The 14746-nt window shown below is 37.0% G+C and overlaps 1 protein-coding gene across 1 annotated transcript; it reads right to left on the bottom strand.

Moving 5' to 3' along the window:
* Positions 1–12516: 12516 nt before the first annotated feature.
* On the bottom strand, positions 12517–14532 carry LOC107648763 (uncharacterized). Its single transcript, XM_088489879.1, has 5 exons — positions 14482–14532; positions 14166–14291; position 13551; positions 13201–13344; positions 12517–12683 (listed from the first exon to the last, which is right to left on the bottom strand). Exons 1-5 carry the CDS (start codon positions 14530–14532, stop codon positions 12517–12519), a joined length of 489 nt encoding a protein of 162 aa, XP_088346005.1.
* Between the last annotated feature and the right edge of the window lie 214 nt (positions 14533–14746).

Consider the following 14746-nt stretch of genomic DNA (forward strand, 5'->3'; position numbering starts at 1 on the left):
TGGCTCAACGTGAAGGTAAGGACCCCTTTGTTATTGCTTATGCGTCTAAAACTTTAGATGCCGCTTAGTCCAATTACACTACTACTGAGAAAAAGCTTCTTGCTATTGTTTTTGCTTAGGATAAATTCTGAGCCTATTTACTTGGTACGAAGGTAGTAGTGTACTCAGATCACGCAGCTCTAAAGTATCTATTAGCTAAAAAGGAGTCCAAACCAAGGCTTATATGTTGGATACTGCTATTACAAGAATTTGATTTAGAAATTAAGGATAGGAGTGGTAACCAAAATTTAATGGCAGACCATTTGAGTCGCCTTGAGCACATTACAGATGACCCCACTCCTATAGCTGATAATTTCCCATTTGATAACCTACAAGCAGTATCTGAGGTAGTCCCTTGGTATGCACCTGTAGCTAATTATCTAGTTAGCCGCACCTTTCCTCCAAACTTTTCTAAGCATCAAAGGGACAAGTTGAAAAGCAAGTCTAAATACTATATATGGGATGACCCATATTTATGGAGATGTGGCGCTGACCAGGTAATTAGACGGTGTATACCTCAATCAGAATTCCAGTCCATCTTAGAGGTATGTCACTCGTCTGAGAGTGGAGGACATTTTGGCCCTCAAAGAACAGCTAGAAAAATCTTAGATTGTGGATTCTGGTGGCCTACTCTTTTTAGAGACGCTGCTGAATTTTGTAGATCTTGTTTTCCATGCCAAAAATTTGGTAATATATCCAAGAGAGATGAGATGCCTCAACAAATTATGCTTTTTTGTGAAATTTTTTATGTTTGGGGCATTGACTTCATAGGTCCATTTCCAAATTCTAATGGTTATCTTTATATATTGTTAGCTGTGGATTACGTTTCCAAATGGGTGGAAGCAATTCCTACCCGCACTGATGATGCTAACACTATTGTTTCCTTTGTGAGAAACTACATTATTTGTCGCTTTGGATCACCACGAGCAATCGTGAGCGATCAAGGCACCCATTTTTGTAACAGGAGACTAACATGATTAATGAAAAAGCATGGGATAATTCATAAGGTTGCAACAGCCTACCATCCTCAGACTAATGGGCAAGCCGAGGTGTCAAACAGAGAGATAAAGCGTATCTTGCAGAAGATAGTCAAACCTCATAGAAGAGATTGGAGCACCAGGCTACAAGATGCACTCTGGGCATACAAAACCGCATACAAAACACCCATTGGGATAAGTCCTTTCCGCTTAGTTTATGGAAAAGGTTGTCATCTCCCTGTTGAAATAGAGCACAAAGCCTTTTGGCCAGTAAAGGAGTGCAACATGGGAATTGAGAAAGCCAGAGCTGAAAGGAAGTTGCAACTGCAAGAACTGGAAAGCCTTCGCCTAGAAGCTTCTGAGAACTCAAGGCTTTACAAGGAGAAGATGAAGGCTGTACATGATCAGCACATCAAGAGAAAAGAGTTCCAACTTGGGGACTTAGTCTTCCTTTACAAATCTCGACCGAAGCTCATGCCAGGCAAGATGAGATCAAGATGGGAAGGTCCATACAGAGTAGAGAAGGCCGAACCATACGAAGTTTATCACCTAAGCCATCCTTCAAGCTCTGAACTTATCAAAGTTAATGGACATCTTTTAAAGCTGTACCATGGCAAGAAGCTGAAGAAAAACAAGGAGCTCGAGATCTTCCTCTTGGAAGATCCCCACATAGCCGAAGCCTGAGCTAGTGGAGCGTCCAATTTACGGACGTTAAAGCAAAGTACTAGGTGGGAGACAACCCACCATGGTATGATCGTTCTTTTCTTTATTCTTAGTTTTCCCTATTCAATAACTCTTCTCTTTATTAGTAAATTTTGTGCATCTGCATTTACATATTTTAATTTAAAAAAAATATTTTTCACGCGACGTGACCGCATTATTGACGCGTCCGCACCGCAGGTGATGGGAGAAAATAATAAAACGAACAGAGAGTCACGAAAGAGCGTGGCTGGAGGCGTGCCAGTGGTACAAATCGCCCCACGCGACCGCGTCGCCGATGCGTCCGCGTCAAGTGGGAACATTGGCCTCCCACGCGACCGCGTCACTCACGCGGCCGCGTGCCCTGGATTTTGACGTGAAAAGGGTGCACGACCGAAAGTTGTGCTAGAGTGGTGCGGGATTGGTGCTGAACGCACAATTCTTCCCACGCGGCCGCGTGACTGACGCGATCGCGTCATATACTTCTAATGGCCACTCACGCGATTGCATGCCCCACGCGATCGCGTCACCCAAAAATTTGGCAAAATAAGATTTTGAACAGAGAGTTGTGCTAGTGCGAGGCTGCCCTCGTGCCAATAGCATAAAACGGGTCACGCGACCGCGTGACCGACGCGACCGCATGACCGACGCGACCGCGTCAATCAGTATAAGCGCAAGTTGCACGACCGCGTGCCCCACGCAACCGCGTCGCTTGCGCCGCACAGCTTCCCTAATTTGCCAATTATCTTATCTTTTTCTCCCCAAATCCTATTTTCTCTTTTCCCTCCTTACTTCTTCCTTCTTTCTCCCTTTCTACTCTCTCTCTCTCTCTCTCTCTCTCTCTCTCTCTCTCTCTCACATCCCTATTCACAAGGTTTTTCTTTTCTTCTTCCCCCCTCTTTACTTTTCCATTATTCTCCTTATTTTTATATGTTATCTTCTTTTCTTTTCTTTTTACTTCCATTATCCATATTTTCTTTTTCTTTCTTTTTCCTTTTTACTTAGTGTTGGAAATTTATTTGAGTCATTGTTTCTCATTATATACTTGTGGATTGTTGTAAATTTGTTTAGCAATTATATATTGCTTTTAAAAGGGTTGCTTGCATGTTTAATTTAATACTTTCTATACCCTATTTACCATGCATGCTATGTGTTTGTGAAAAAGCCCATATGGCATTATGCACTTTCCTATGTTATTCTACTCTAACATTCAATGCTTACTTTTCACAAATTCCCTTTACTATTGTATTAATTGAATTTAATTGTCAATACAAACGTAATGGTTTGTTACGAGTGATGCTTGATCTACGCTACTCATGCCTTTGCCAGTATGCCAATAAACATCTTGCATCTAATTACCCAACCATGCACTTGCTATTTTCCCTTTGATGAACTTTTCACATGTAGTCATGACCATGTGTTCACTTCATTCATCTTTAATGTGCATTGACTGCCACCCATACCATCATATTCCTTGCTTTGCCCCTTGACATCTTGACATACTTCCTCTTTTTTCCCTTTCAGGATGGCCACCAAGAAAGGCAAAGAGAAAGCTACTCCCAAATCAACAGCAATGAGAGGAACAAAGAGAGCACTAGTGGCAGAGCCCTCTTCAACTGCGGTTAAACCCTCAACAAAAAGAACTAAGAGGATTATTAAGGTTGATGATAAAGAAAAAACCTTCCCAGCAAAGGACATTGCGCGATTTCCCAATCGCTACTGTGAGCAGATGTTCCCCATCCTGGCAGAAAGGAGTTACAACAACGAATACCTTCTTCTCCTCCCAAACCATATTGCTACCTTTGTTGAGCCGCAAATTGCACAAAGACAATGGGGTTTCCTACAGAGACAGCCGAGGCAGGTCAATCTTTCTTGGGTAGTCGAGTTCTACTCCAACTTCCACCTGCCAACCCTGCAGTCTGTCTTTGTCCGTCAAAAGCAAGTCCCATTACAGAAGAGGCCATTCAAAGAGCTCTAGGTCTTCCCCCTATTCCAGAAGGATTGGACACCTTTCAAGAAGCCACACTCAAGCGCCAGATGTACCAATTTGACTGGGACACCGTTCTCAGAGTTATCGCACTACTTGGCAGCCGTTGGATCTACGGATACCATCGTACCCGCCCTAAGGGAATATCAGCTTCAGCACTTACCTTGGAGGCTCGCGTATGGGCACAAATCATGTCCCATTACGTCTTTCTGAGCACTCACGAGTCCTCCTTCACTGTGGACATGGCCGTTCTACTATGGTGCATCCTTACAGACCAACCTCTGAACTTACCAAGACACATCCGGAATGCCATGGGACACGTACAAATTGCGGGCAACTTACCTTTTCCCGCCTTGGTCTCAGATCTTGTCTCAGCAGCCGAAGTCTCCTACAGAGCTGGGGACACCAAAGCCATGCTTCCACGGGATGATCAGTATGTCCCTAACGGGAAATACATCAGACCTCCACCAGCCGCCACAAGCCATCCTACTGAACCGGTTGAAGATATTCCTTCTTCAACACCACAAGCACCTACAACAGACCAACTACTCCATCAGATACTCGAAAGGTTGGATCGGCAGGAACACAAAGCTAAGATGAGAGAGCGTCGTAATAAGCGCCGATTCACATACCTCAAGGAGCTGATTATGGGAAAATTCAAGGACTCAGACACCCCGGACTCCACTTCCTTTACCAGCACAGGAAGCCATGATGATCCCGACTGTGGAGATACTGCCACCAGCCCACCTTTGTTCCTGACAGATGGCACCGAGGACGGTGTCAAGCCTTAAGTGTGGGGAGGTCGGTCAGTACCTGACTTCCGGAGGTAATTTCTCTTCCCTAACACCAATAAATTAGGATATTTAGCTAGATTTTTCTTTTGTAGAATAGGATAAATTGCATAGTAATAGATTAGTTGCATGCATGCTCTACTTGATTGAAAAGACAATAAGTTTTTTCTAAGACCCTATTTTTGGAACAAAATTTCACTAATTTTAATCAAAACTTTTATGTTAAATTTGCTTGAAGTTGTATTTGGAACATAATTTTTGAGCTAAAGAACACACAACCTGTGAGATTTGAGCCTTTATGCATGGTTATATTATTTAACCATAATTATTTTATTCTTGTGTGTTTACTTCTCTATGATTGTAATCTATATTTTGTTTCATCCTATATGTCCAATGTTTAATATATTTATATGCTTGCATATGATTGAGGCCATTATTTGTTTAAACTCACTTATCCAAATTAAGCCTACTCTTTCAATTACCTTTGTTAGCCACTTTGAGCCTTTAAATCCCATTTGTTCTATATTTTACCACATTACTAGCCTTAAGCGGAAAAACAATTATAGATCCCAAATTGAATCTTTGGTTAGCTTAAGATAGAATTGTGTGTGCTAATTAAGTATGGGAAATTGTGGGAACAAAAGATAATAAGGGAATGTGTCATGATAATATAATGGGAATTCGGACACCTACTCATGTGAAACTATAAGAATCAAAAATCTATGTGCATTGATAAGCTATGTTTATTTTTATGTTTATGTTAAAAAAAACCAAAAATATTCAATAAATAAATAAGGGGACAAAATTACCCCAATGTTAAGTTAAGAATTCAAAGATCAATGCATGTATGATAAAATTAAGATAAAAAGTTGATACATGGGTGTGGAATGTGAAAGGGAAATTCTGGGTAGCTAGGTATGAATTCTAAAGTTATATAGAATATATATATGTTATGTTAAAGCTTGGGTTAATTAAAGATTCAGTTTATAAGCTTACTTAGCCATATATGTATCCTTACCATTACCTTAGCCCCATTACAACCTTGAAAAGACCTCATGATGTTTGCATTGGTATATTAAATGTTGTTGATTGATTAGGAGAAGAACAAAAATTAGAAAGCATGATTAGAGAAGGATAGAGTGATTGCCCTATACACTAGAGAGATTAGAGCGTACATACATCATCAGTGAGGGTTCAATGCTTAAATTTCTATGTTCCCTGCTTTCATGAGCTACCTTCTTGCATTTTTATCTGTTCTTACTGTATGAGAATTGAATTAGTGGAATTTGATTTGTAATTGTTTTGAAGAGCTTATTTACTATTGATCAAGTAGACAAGAATCATATAGTTGCATTCACATATATAGGTTGCATTGCATTGCATGAGTTTTACATGTTCCTACTCATTTATTTTATCTCCTTCAACTAAGCATGAGGTCATGCTAATGTTTAAGTGTGGGGAGGTTGATAAACCACTATTTTATGGTTTATAATGTGCTTAATTGTGTGGTTTTATCATGATCTTTACCCACTTATTCATATGATTAGCATGCATTTATAATTCCTTCATAAAATTATTACATGATTGAAAACTTGCTTCCTAGGAGACTTTTAATTATGTATTTTAATTCTCCTTTATTCCATTCGATGCCGTGATCTGTGTGTTAAATGTTTCAGGCTTTATAGGGCATGAATGAGTTAGAGATTGGAAAGGAAGCTTGCAAAAATGGAAGGAACACAAGAAATTAAGGAGATGACCAGCGAGAAGTGACGCGGCCGCATGGCTCACGCGACCGCGCGAAAGAGAGGAAATCGCAGTGACACGGAGGCTTAGACAACGCGCCCGCGTGGCAAAGCAAAATGCCCAATGACGCGTCCGCATGAATGACGCGATCGCGTGACGTGCGCGATCTACATAATCTGCAGAATTCGCTGGGGGCGATTTTGGGCCCTGTTTTGACCCAGTTTTCGGCCCAGAAAAGCATACTAGAGCCAGCGAACATACAGAAACCAGAACAACATTCATTCCACACAATTCTTAGTTTTTAGATCTAGTTTTACTCCTCCTCTAGGTTTTCTCTCTACACACATTCATAGTTCTTACGATTTTATTTCTATTACTCTTTGCATTGGGATATGGAGAAGAGTTATTACCTCATCAAGACTTCGTCATTCTAGTTCGTTTTCTTTACTTGGCTTTACTCTTCCATGTCCTTTAATTTACTTAATTTTACTATTGGATTATTTTATAATTTATTAATACAAGAATTACTTTTATTTTTAATTGACTCCTTTGAGTTTTATTTATCATGTCTTTCTTTAATTCCTTTTCCTATGTTATGAGTTCTACATTCACAATGAGCGGTAGTTCCCTAACTTGATGGGGAGCTGATTGAAAGGAACCCTTGAGTTGGGATGCTTAAAAGAAAAATTGTAATTGGGTTTATTGTTGGAATGCTCTCTAGTCACTAACACTAATCCTTTTCAATTGAGTGGATTGGAACTTGTGAATAGAAACAGCATTCCAACTTGTTTGACTTTCCCTTACCTAGTAAGGGATAACTAAACAGAACAACCTTCAATTATCAATTAATCTTGAGAGTACTTCAACAAGAATAGGGCTTCCAACTAATCTACTCCCAGTCAAGGCTTTTATTTAAATTACTTAATTTCTCCAATTTAATTTCCTGTTTATTCAACTCAAACCCTTTTTGAAAACATCTGATTAATAAAATAGCACACCTTTCTGCAACTCGTTAGGAGACGACCTGGGATTCATACTCCCAGTATTTTAATTTTAATTTTTGTGACAACCCTTCTAAATTGATAAGCGGATTTCTGGTTGGTTAAGAACAATACTTGCAACGCATATCTCATAACAATTCTTAATTCGCCAATTTTCGCCACGTCAATTTTTGAACCTCTCCCTTAAAACTACATCTAATTCATCCATACTAACTAATTGGAGACTCTCCTCTTAATGGATGAATTCCCCCACTTCATAACCTTCGATCTGTGCCTTCTGGACTTGGATTTGGGCCAAAAAGGGCTTCAGAAATCGCTGAGAGCGTTTTCTGCAATTTCTGGTGCGTGGCCTCTGTCACACGTCCGCGAGGGTCACGCGGTCGCGTCATTTGGAGTTTTCCTTGTCACGCGGTCGCTTCAGTCATGCGTCTGCATCATATGCGTTTCACTTATGGTGCGCGATTGCGTCAATCACGCGGTCGCATCACTGCTATTTCGCGTTGGCATGCGGCCGCGTTGTCCATGCGATCGCGTCACTGCCAGTTTCTTCAAAAACTCCATTTTATACTTTCCTTCCAATTTTGTATGTTTCCTTTCCATCCTTTAAGTCATTCCTACCTTAGAAGATCTGAAATTACTCAACACACGAATCACAGCATCGAATGGTAATAAAGGGAAATTAAAATTATCATTTTTAAAGCATAGGAAACATGTTTTTCACATACATCACATGATAAGGAAGGGAAAGTAAAACCATGCAATTTATATGAATAAGTGAGTGAAGGATTGAATAAATCACTTAAATTAGGCACAAAATATATCATAAAATATGGGTTTATCAACCTCCCCACACTTAAACAATAGCATGTCCTCATGCTAAATCCAAGACAAAGAGTAAGGTAAGGTTAAAGTGGTGGAATCTCATGCAATGCAATCTATTCTAAATGCAACTACCTAAATGAATCATGTAATTCTAATTTGTTATTCCCTTGTGTATAAAGCTTACATGTAGTTGAATTAATTCACATTCTCAAGGAATCTTATATATATAGCCAAACCTTAGATAGTGATAAAGTACCTTTACAATTGAGATGGGAGAGAAAAACATTTTACAATTTTGCAAGACAATTAATAATTTAAGCAGAGATATATGTTGATGAGCTATTGAACCCTCACTGGATTTTATGTTTACTCTCTAGTTGCTCAGTGTTTATTGGGTTAATCACTCTATTCTTCTTTTTATCCTTACTTTTTATAACTTTGTTCTTCATCTAACCAATCAACAATTATAGAATATAGGCATACAAAAATCATGAGGTCTTTAATTAAGGTTGTAATGGGGCCAAGGTAAAGGTAAGGGTATATGTATAAGGCTAAGTGAGCTAATTAAGTGAATCCTTAATTAGTCTAAGATCTCACCTAACATACATATTTTGTAAAGCAAAGCTTCTTTACCTATTTTCCCATATTTTTTTCCACTTTTTATGTTTCATGCTCATATTTTAATTTTTTTTATCCCATGTGCATCGCTTTTTTCATTTGGGGAATTCTTTTGTATCCCCTTTATTCAAATACTGAAAAATAATTTTTTTTTAAATGCACATGGTAATTAAATTATTTTGATTTCACATGAGCATGCTTCCCAAAACTTTTAAAAATAAAAATTTTTATTCTTTTTAACTTTCTACCCTTTTGTTTCTATCATCCATGTTCCCATAAGGTTTCCACACTTACACAATACACAATTTCTATCTTAAGCTAACCAAGGATTCAACTTGGGATTTTTATTTTGTTTTTCTGCTTAAGGCTAGTAATGTGGTTATAAAATAAGAGGGGAATTAAAGGCTCAAGGGGCTAACAAGGGTGATGTAAAAGGTAGGCTAATTTGGGAATAGTGAGCTAGAATCAAACAATGGCCTCAATCACTTTCTTGGTATGTATCTATATTCTATAATCGGATATATAGATTAAAACAAAGTAAAGAACACCAGAATAAATAAGAAGGGCGGAACACACATGAATAAAATATTATGGTTTAAATGTAACCATGCAATTAAGCTCAAAACTCACAGACTGTGTGTTCTCTAACTCAAAAATCATATATCAGTTATATATGTCAAGCAAGTAAAAATTAAGAGTTCCCATTATTCTCAATGTAAATCTTAAGGTGGCTTTAAAGTTCTAGTGTTTCTCCTTGATGAAATGTTGTTAACTAACTAACATGTAATGCTATATATACAAGGTGTGGGTTGTTTTTATTCTGTTAAAGTCTCTAGTTTACTTCCTTTTTATATTTTTAATTTAAACTAAGTTATCTTATGCTAAAAAGGATAAACTATACTAATTAATCCACATTTTTTATAACTAATAAGTTAGAATTGTAACTAAACTAAATGGCTAAAATATGAACTAAAGTGCAACATGCAGAAATATAGTAAAAATACATGAAAATAGCAATGTATAAGTACTGAGAAAATAAAAATAAAAATAAAGAGAAAAATACAGAAAAATAATAAAGTAAAAAAAGTCTGTAGTGGTTCACCAAAAAATATACACCAGAGATGTCGACCTCCCCACACTTAATATGAAGCATCGTCCCTGATGCTCACTCAAGTAGGGTGTTAAGGGGTGTCATTACTGGAAGGATGGGTAGCTGGAGTCTCTGTGGTGGTGGTCTGAGGATCTGCCTGCTGCAGAGGAGGTGCTGACTGATGCGGTATTTACAACCACACTTACTAACCGGCAAGTGCACCGGGTCGTACCAAGTAATACCTTACATGAGTAAGGGTCGATCCCACGAGGATTGATGGATTAAGCAACAATAGTGTTTGATAGGATTAGTTAGACAAACATAAAAGAGTATTTGAATATTCAATCGTGCAGAAATTAAAATAGTAAAGTAAATAAATTGGGAAGAAAATATGGAGAAAATAGTTAAGGTTTCAGAGTTATCTATTTTTCCTGATTAATTTTTCTTACTAACTATTTTAATCATGTAGGATTTAATTTATGGCAAACTATATGTGACTAGACCCTAATTCCTTAGACCTTCCTAGTCTCCTCTAAAATTCATCAACAGCCAATTTCTTGGTCAATTAATTCCAATTAGAGGTTGATAATCAATTTCTAGTTTATATGCCACAAAAACTTTAATTACCCAAAAATAAAAGGATTATATGTCACGTATCCTGTTAAATCCAAATAATTAAAATTTAGGAGAAATTGTTTTCAAGCTGTTGTTCAAGTAAAGAGCTTTTCCAAGTTTTACAGGAACTCAAATAGAAAGAGGGTCATACTTCCGTTCCACCCAAATTCATAAAATAAGGAGCAAAAACAATTCTTAAATTATAAATTCATAAATAAATTAAAATAGAAAAAGCAATAAAATCAATCCATACAAATAGACAGAGCTCCTAACCTTAACAATGGAGGTTTAGTTGCTCATAGAAGAGAGAGAAAATTAGGATTGTCAATTATGTTCCCCTGATGGGATGAGGTAGAATCTCCCCAGGACCTCTCTACCAAGGAAGGAAAGTTTTTCCCATTTTTATAACTCACTACAAGAAAACCAGGATTTTGCTACGCTTTTAAAGCGTAGCGAAAAGTTGAAAAAAGCGTAGCGATAGCTTTTCGCCACGCTTTTTGAGCTACCGGCACGCTTTTGAAAGGGTCACAACTGCTAGCGTGCTGGTTGCTCTATCGCCACGCTTTTGGCGACCTATGGCCACGCTTTTTCTGTCGCCACGCTTTTATCTATTGCTATGCTTTTAAGCGTGGCTGTATGTGAAAGATATCGGTACGCTTTTAAAGCGTGCCAATAGTTGGAGATACGGCTACGCTTTTAAAGCGTGCCAACAGCAAGAGATATCGCTACGCTTTTAAAGCGTGCCAGTAGCAAAAGATATGGCTACGCTTTTAAAGCATGCCAGTAACAAGAGCTATGGCTACGCTTTTAAAGCGTAGCTGTTGATAACTGTTGTACAATATGACTACGTTTTTAAAGCGTAGCTATAACTTTGTTCAGGTTCTATTGTTCTTTTTCTAATCTTTGTAATAAAATCTTATAAAATTCATAGATAATTGTAAAATTTATACAATGACCATTAATTTTAAATCAACTAATCCAATCTTTATAAACTTGTCACCAAATATAGTGTGATTGATCACATGACATGCTCTAACAAAATACCAAAAATCAAAATCATTATAACAACTATTACATTATCTACTTGCTTTACATATTATTACATAAGAGAAAAAATTTTAGAATCAATAGGAAGTTACAAAAGAGACCACTAGTTTTTACTGAAACAAAAAAACACTACTAGTACCCAAGCTAACGAAGATTCTAAGCAAGCTACCATCCTAGAATTACATATTACTAATCCAGGAGCCATCATTTCAATCCACCTGGATCATATACCAAATGCAATGCCATGCAGCTCTTGAGAAAACATGAGCCATCATTTCAATCCACCTGAAGAAAATAGATAATCTTCCGTCAAGTCTAGGAAAGTAAGGAGAAAGCCAATTGAATTGCTTATTACCGAAACTTTACCTGGTACAAGGAGGAGCAGTGCTGCTCAAATCACAACCTCCAATTTTGTATGTCCTTCTTGCAAGCACAACAACCAAAAGTATGTAAGAACATGATTGTGAGTATATGCATCTTCAAAAGCTTTGCATTAAGCTATGCTTTTCTTCTATTTAATTTTCTCTATTTACAACATTGATTCAGTTGTAAACTGCACATAAAAAATAAAAAAATAAAAAAAGAAGTGAAATAAAGTAAGAAAATTAAAAAGAACCTCTGAGTAATTATTTATCAAACAACTAATATAATATTGGATATATGACTCCACAGTCTGCAGTTTACCATTACCAATAATGTCAAACAAATAAATAATGCACACCTATATCAACTAGGGCACAAACTTGGAGATGTGTGTTTAACCTGAAAGCAGCAAATTGTTCGTAGCTCCCACCCCCACCAGATAAACTCCTTTTTAATCATCAATCAAAAGCATGGATATGAACACTAGAATAGTTATGTATAACTTATTTCAATTAACTCTAGAATTCGTTCATATCTTCTCACTTACTGCACTCAAGAGTAGTTCTCTCTCCACAAATCATATCTTAGGGAGAATAATACACAAATGTATGAAGCTGCCAACACTTATTTTAATTTTAAATTTAAGAAAATGAAAGACATGTACTTACAGTGAGAACTGGACCAATTGTCAAGTCCTCTAGCTTTTTTCTCTCAGCAAGACCTTTCAATTTGGATACCAAGGAAGTCGAAGCCCAGTTCTAAGCACAGTAAGTAACTGAAAAATCTCTAGAGCTGGTTGTGAAATCTCCACAGCAAGACCTTTCAGAAAGTTGAGGATCAAGTGCTGGTTGTGAAATCTCCAGCCCTTCACTTTTAATGATAGATATATAACTAAAAAATCATTTGAGAATCATTAAGATTTTGTAACATTATAGGAGTGCCCATTTAAAAAAATAAAACAAAAGTAATCTCCACCAATTTTGTTTTTAATTAAACAATCTAAGAGCATCAAACTATATTTTTTCTAATTTTCAGAAATCAGAGATGGTATTCAACATTCTTATCTGGGTGGAACTCTTAAACTCCAAGGTCCTCATCCCAAAGGAAAATGTCCTCATCCTAAAATAAAAATCTGGGTGTAAGGAAACATAATACACATCTAAGACAATAAATAACAATTCCTAAAATAGAATCCACAAATTAGGTGGCTAAATTTTTTAAACTGCATTCACTAGGCCTTGTGAACCTTTTCCACATATGCCTGCAACCAAAAGCACAGAAATTGTAAGACAATCTAGAAAGACTAATTGTAAGTAATTACTCATTTTTCATCAATTCTGGGACAACCCAACTTTGACAAGAGAGAATATCTAAAAGCACAATAGCAGATGTAGATTAAGAAACTAACACAAAGAAAAACACCACGGCTTGAACCATGTCCTCCCAGAAGGTTCCTCCATTTGAGGGAAGATAAAGAAAAACCCGTGTTCTTGCATAAGAGCACAGCACCATTGTTGCTCAGCTTCGCCAGCCTCAGAACTCTCGGGAAATCCTGAAATTATATAAAGGATAATAATAAGAAGTAGAAGAAAAACACAAACGAGGGTATGAACAGCACTGGAGATGGCAGATGAACCCTGAAAATAGAAGACGATGAACTTTGTCAAACATCAACTTTTAAAGGCCCCTGTTTTGAAGGGATAATATAAGATATTGAATTTGCTAATGTTAATATATGATTAGATAACAGTGTTACACCCTTTTATATTATTAGTGTACCAAAATCCAAAAAGCAAAAGTAAATATCTCCTAAAAAATATCAGGTTAGGAATTTGATAATCCATGGGACAAGTAAAACCTCATCTTAACTATATTAAACAATAATGCGCTTTGATAAAGCATAAAAGCTATTCAGGCCTCTTAGTTAGCCATTGTTGTCCTTTTTATGACATGATTAAGGGTTTCTGGTACTATATGTCAAAATCCATCATTTCCATGTATTAACTTTATGGCTTGCTTCTCAGTATTGATAGCAAATGGCTTAACTAATTGAACATAAAACACAAACAAATGAATTCCAACTTATTCAATTTACACTGGGACGGTGGATTTCAACACAAACACTGGAAAGTTTTAGCAAGAGGCTGTTGAGAAATTATTTTTTGTCCTGCCTTGTTTTTATCTAACTAATGATTTTCATGCCTACAAACACGGAATGGAGAACTATATTTGCAATGGCCAGAAAGAAATTGAAAAGAAAACTGTGCTCCCTAGAACACAATTGTGTCTTCAATGTGCATGTCTTATTATTATCTACCTGAATGTGTATATTCAGAAACTTACGAGTAATTCATTAATGAAAAAAATACATACTGAAAACTTTGACAAAGTAGCTTGAGCAGCCACGTCTGCAGCTTTGTTCTGATCTCCAAAAAATTGGGAGGAAGAAAGAGATTTTGCATTTGAGAACTTCTTTCTTGCTTTGTCAGATTCTTGAATCTGATAAAGGACAGGCACCAAAACAGAATATGAATCAACATGACATAAATCCATCAAAGAAGAAGCTTAGATACATATTTTACAGATGAAGCTATAGTTAAAGAAGTCAGCTGAGACAATAGTTAAATAAAGTCAACACATATTTGGATATATAACAACGCGATTTGCAGATTGGATCTTAATTAATTACCTGCATTGCGTTAACAATAAGAAGAATAAAAACTGCTGCTAGGAACGCCATGTCCTTTTTTTTTTTCTCAACCTGCCTCTAAATGCAATACACATTTAAACGACCTCTATTCCCTCAAGTCACATACCACTCGCTACACTAATTACATAACAGGGCAGTCAACCAAAACCAACATACATAGCACGAAATGTTGCTTTAATTTCATAACAGGGCAATCAACCAAAACCAAAACCAAACACCTTGCATTCGACTCAGCATCTTATTC

Source organism: Arachis ipaensis, chromosome B6, assembly GCF_059453495.1.
Source record: "Arachis ipaensis isolate K30076 ecotype BB chromosome B6, ASM5945349v1, whole genome shotgun sequence".
In the NCBI taxonomy this organism is placed as follows: domain Eukaryota; kingdom Viridiplantae; phylum Streptophyta; class Magnoliopsida; order Fabales; family Fabaceae; genus Arachis; species Arachis ipaensis.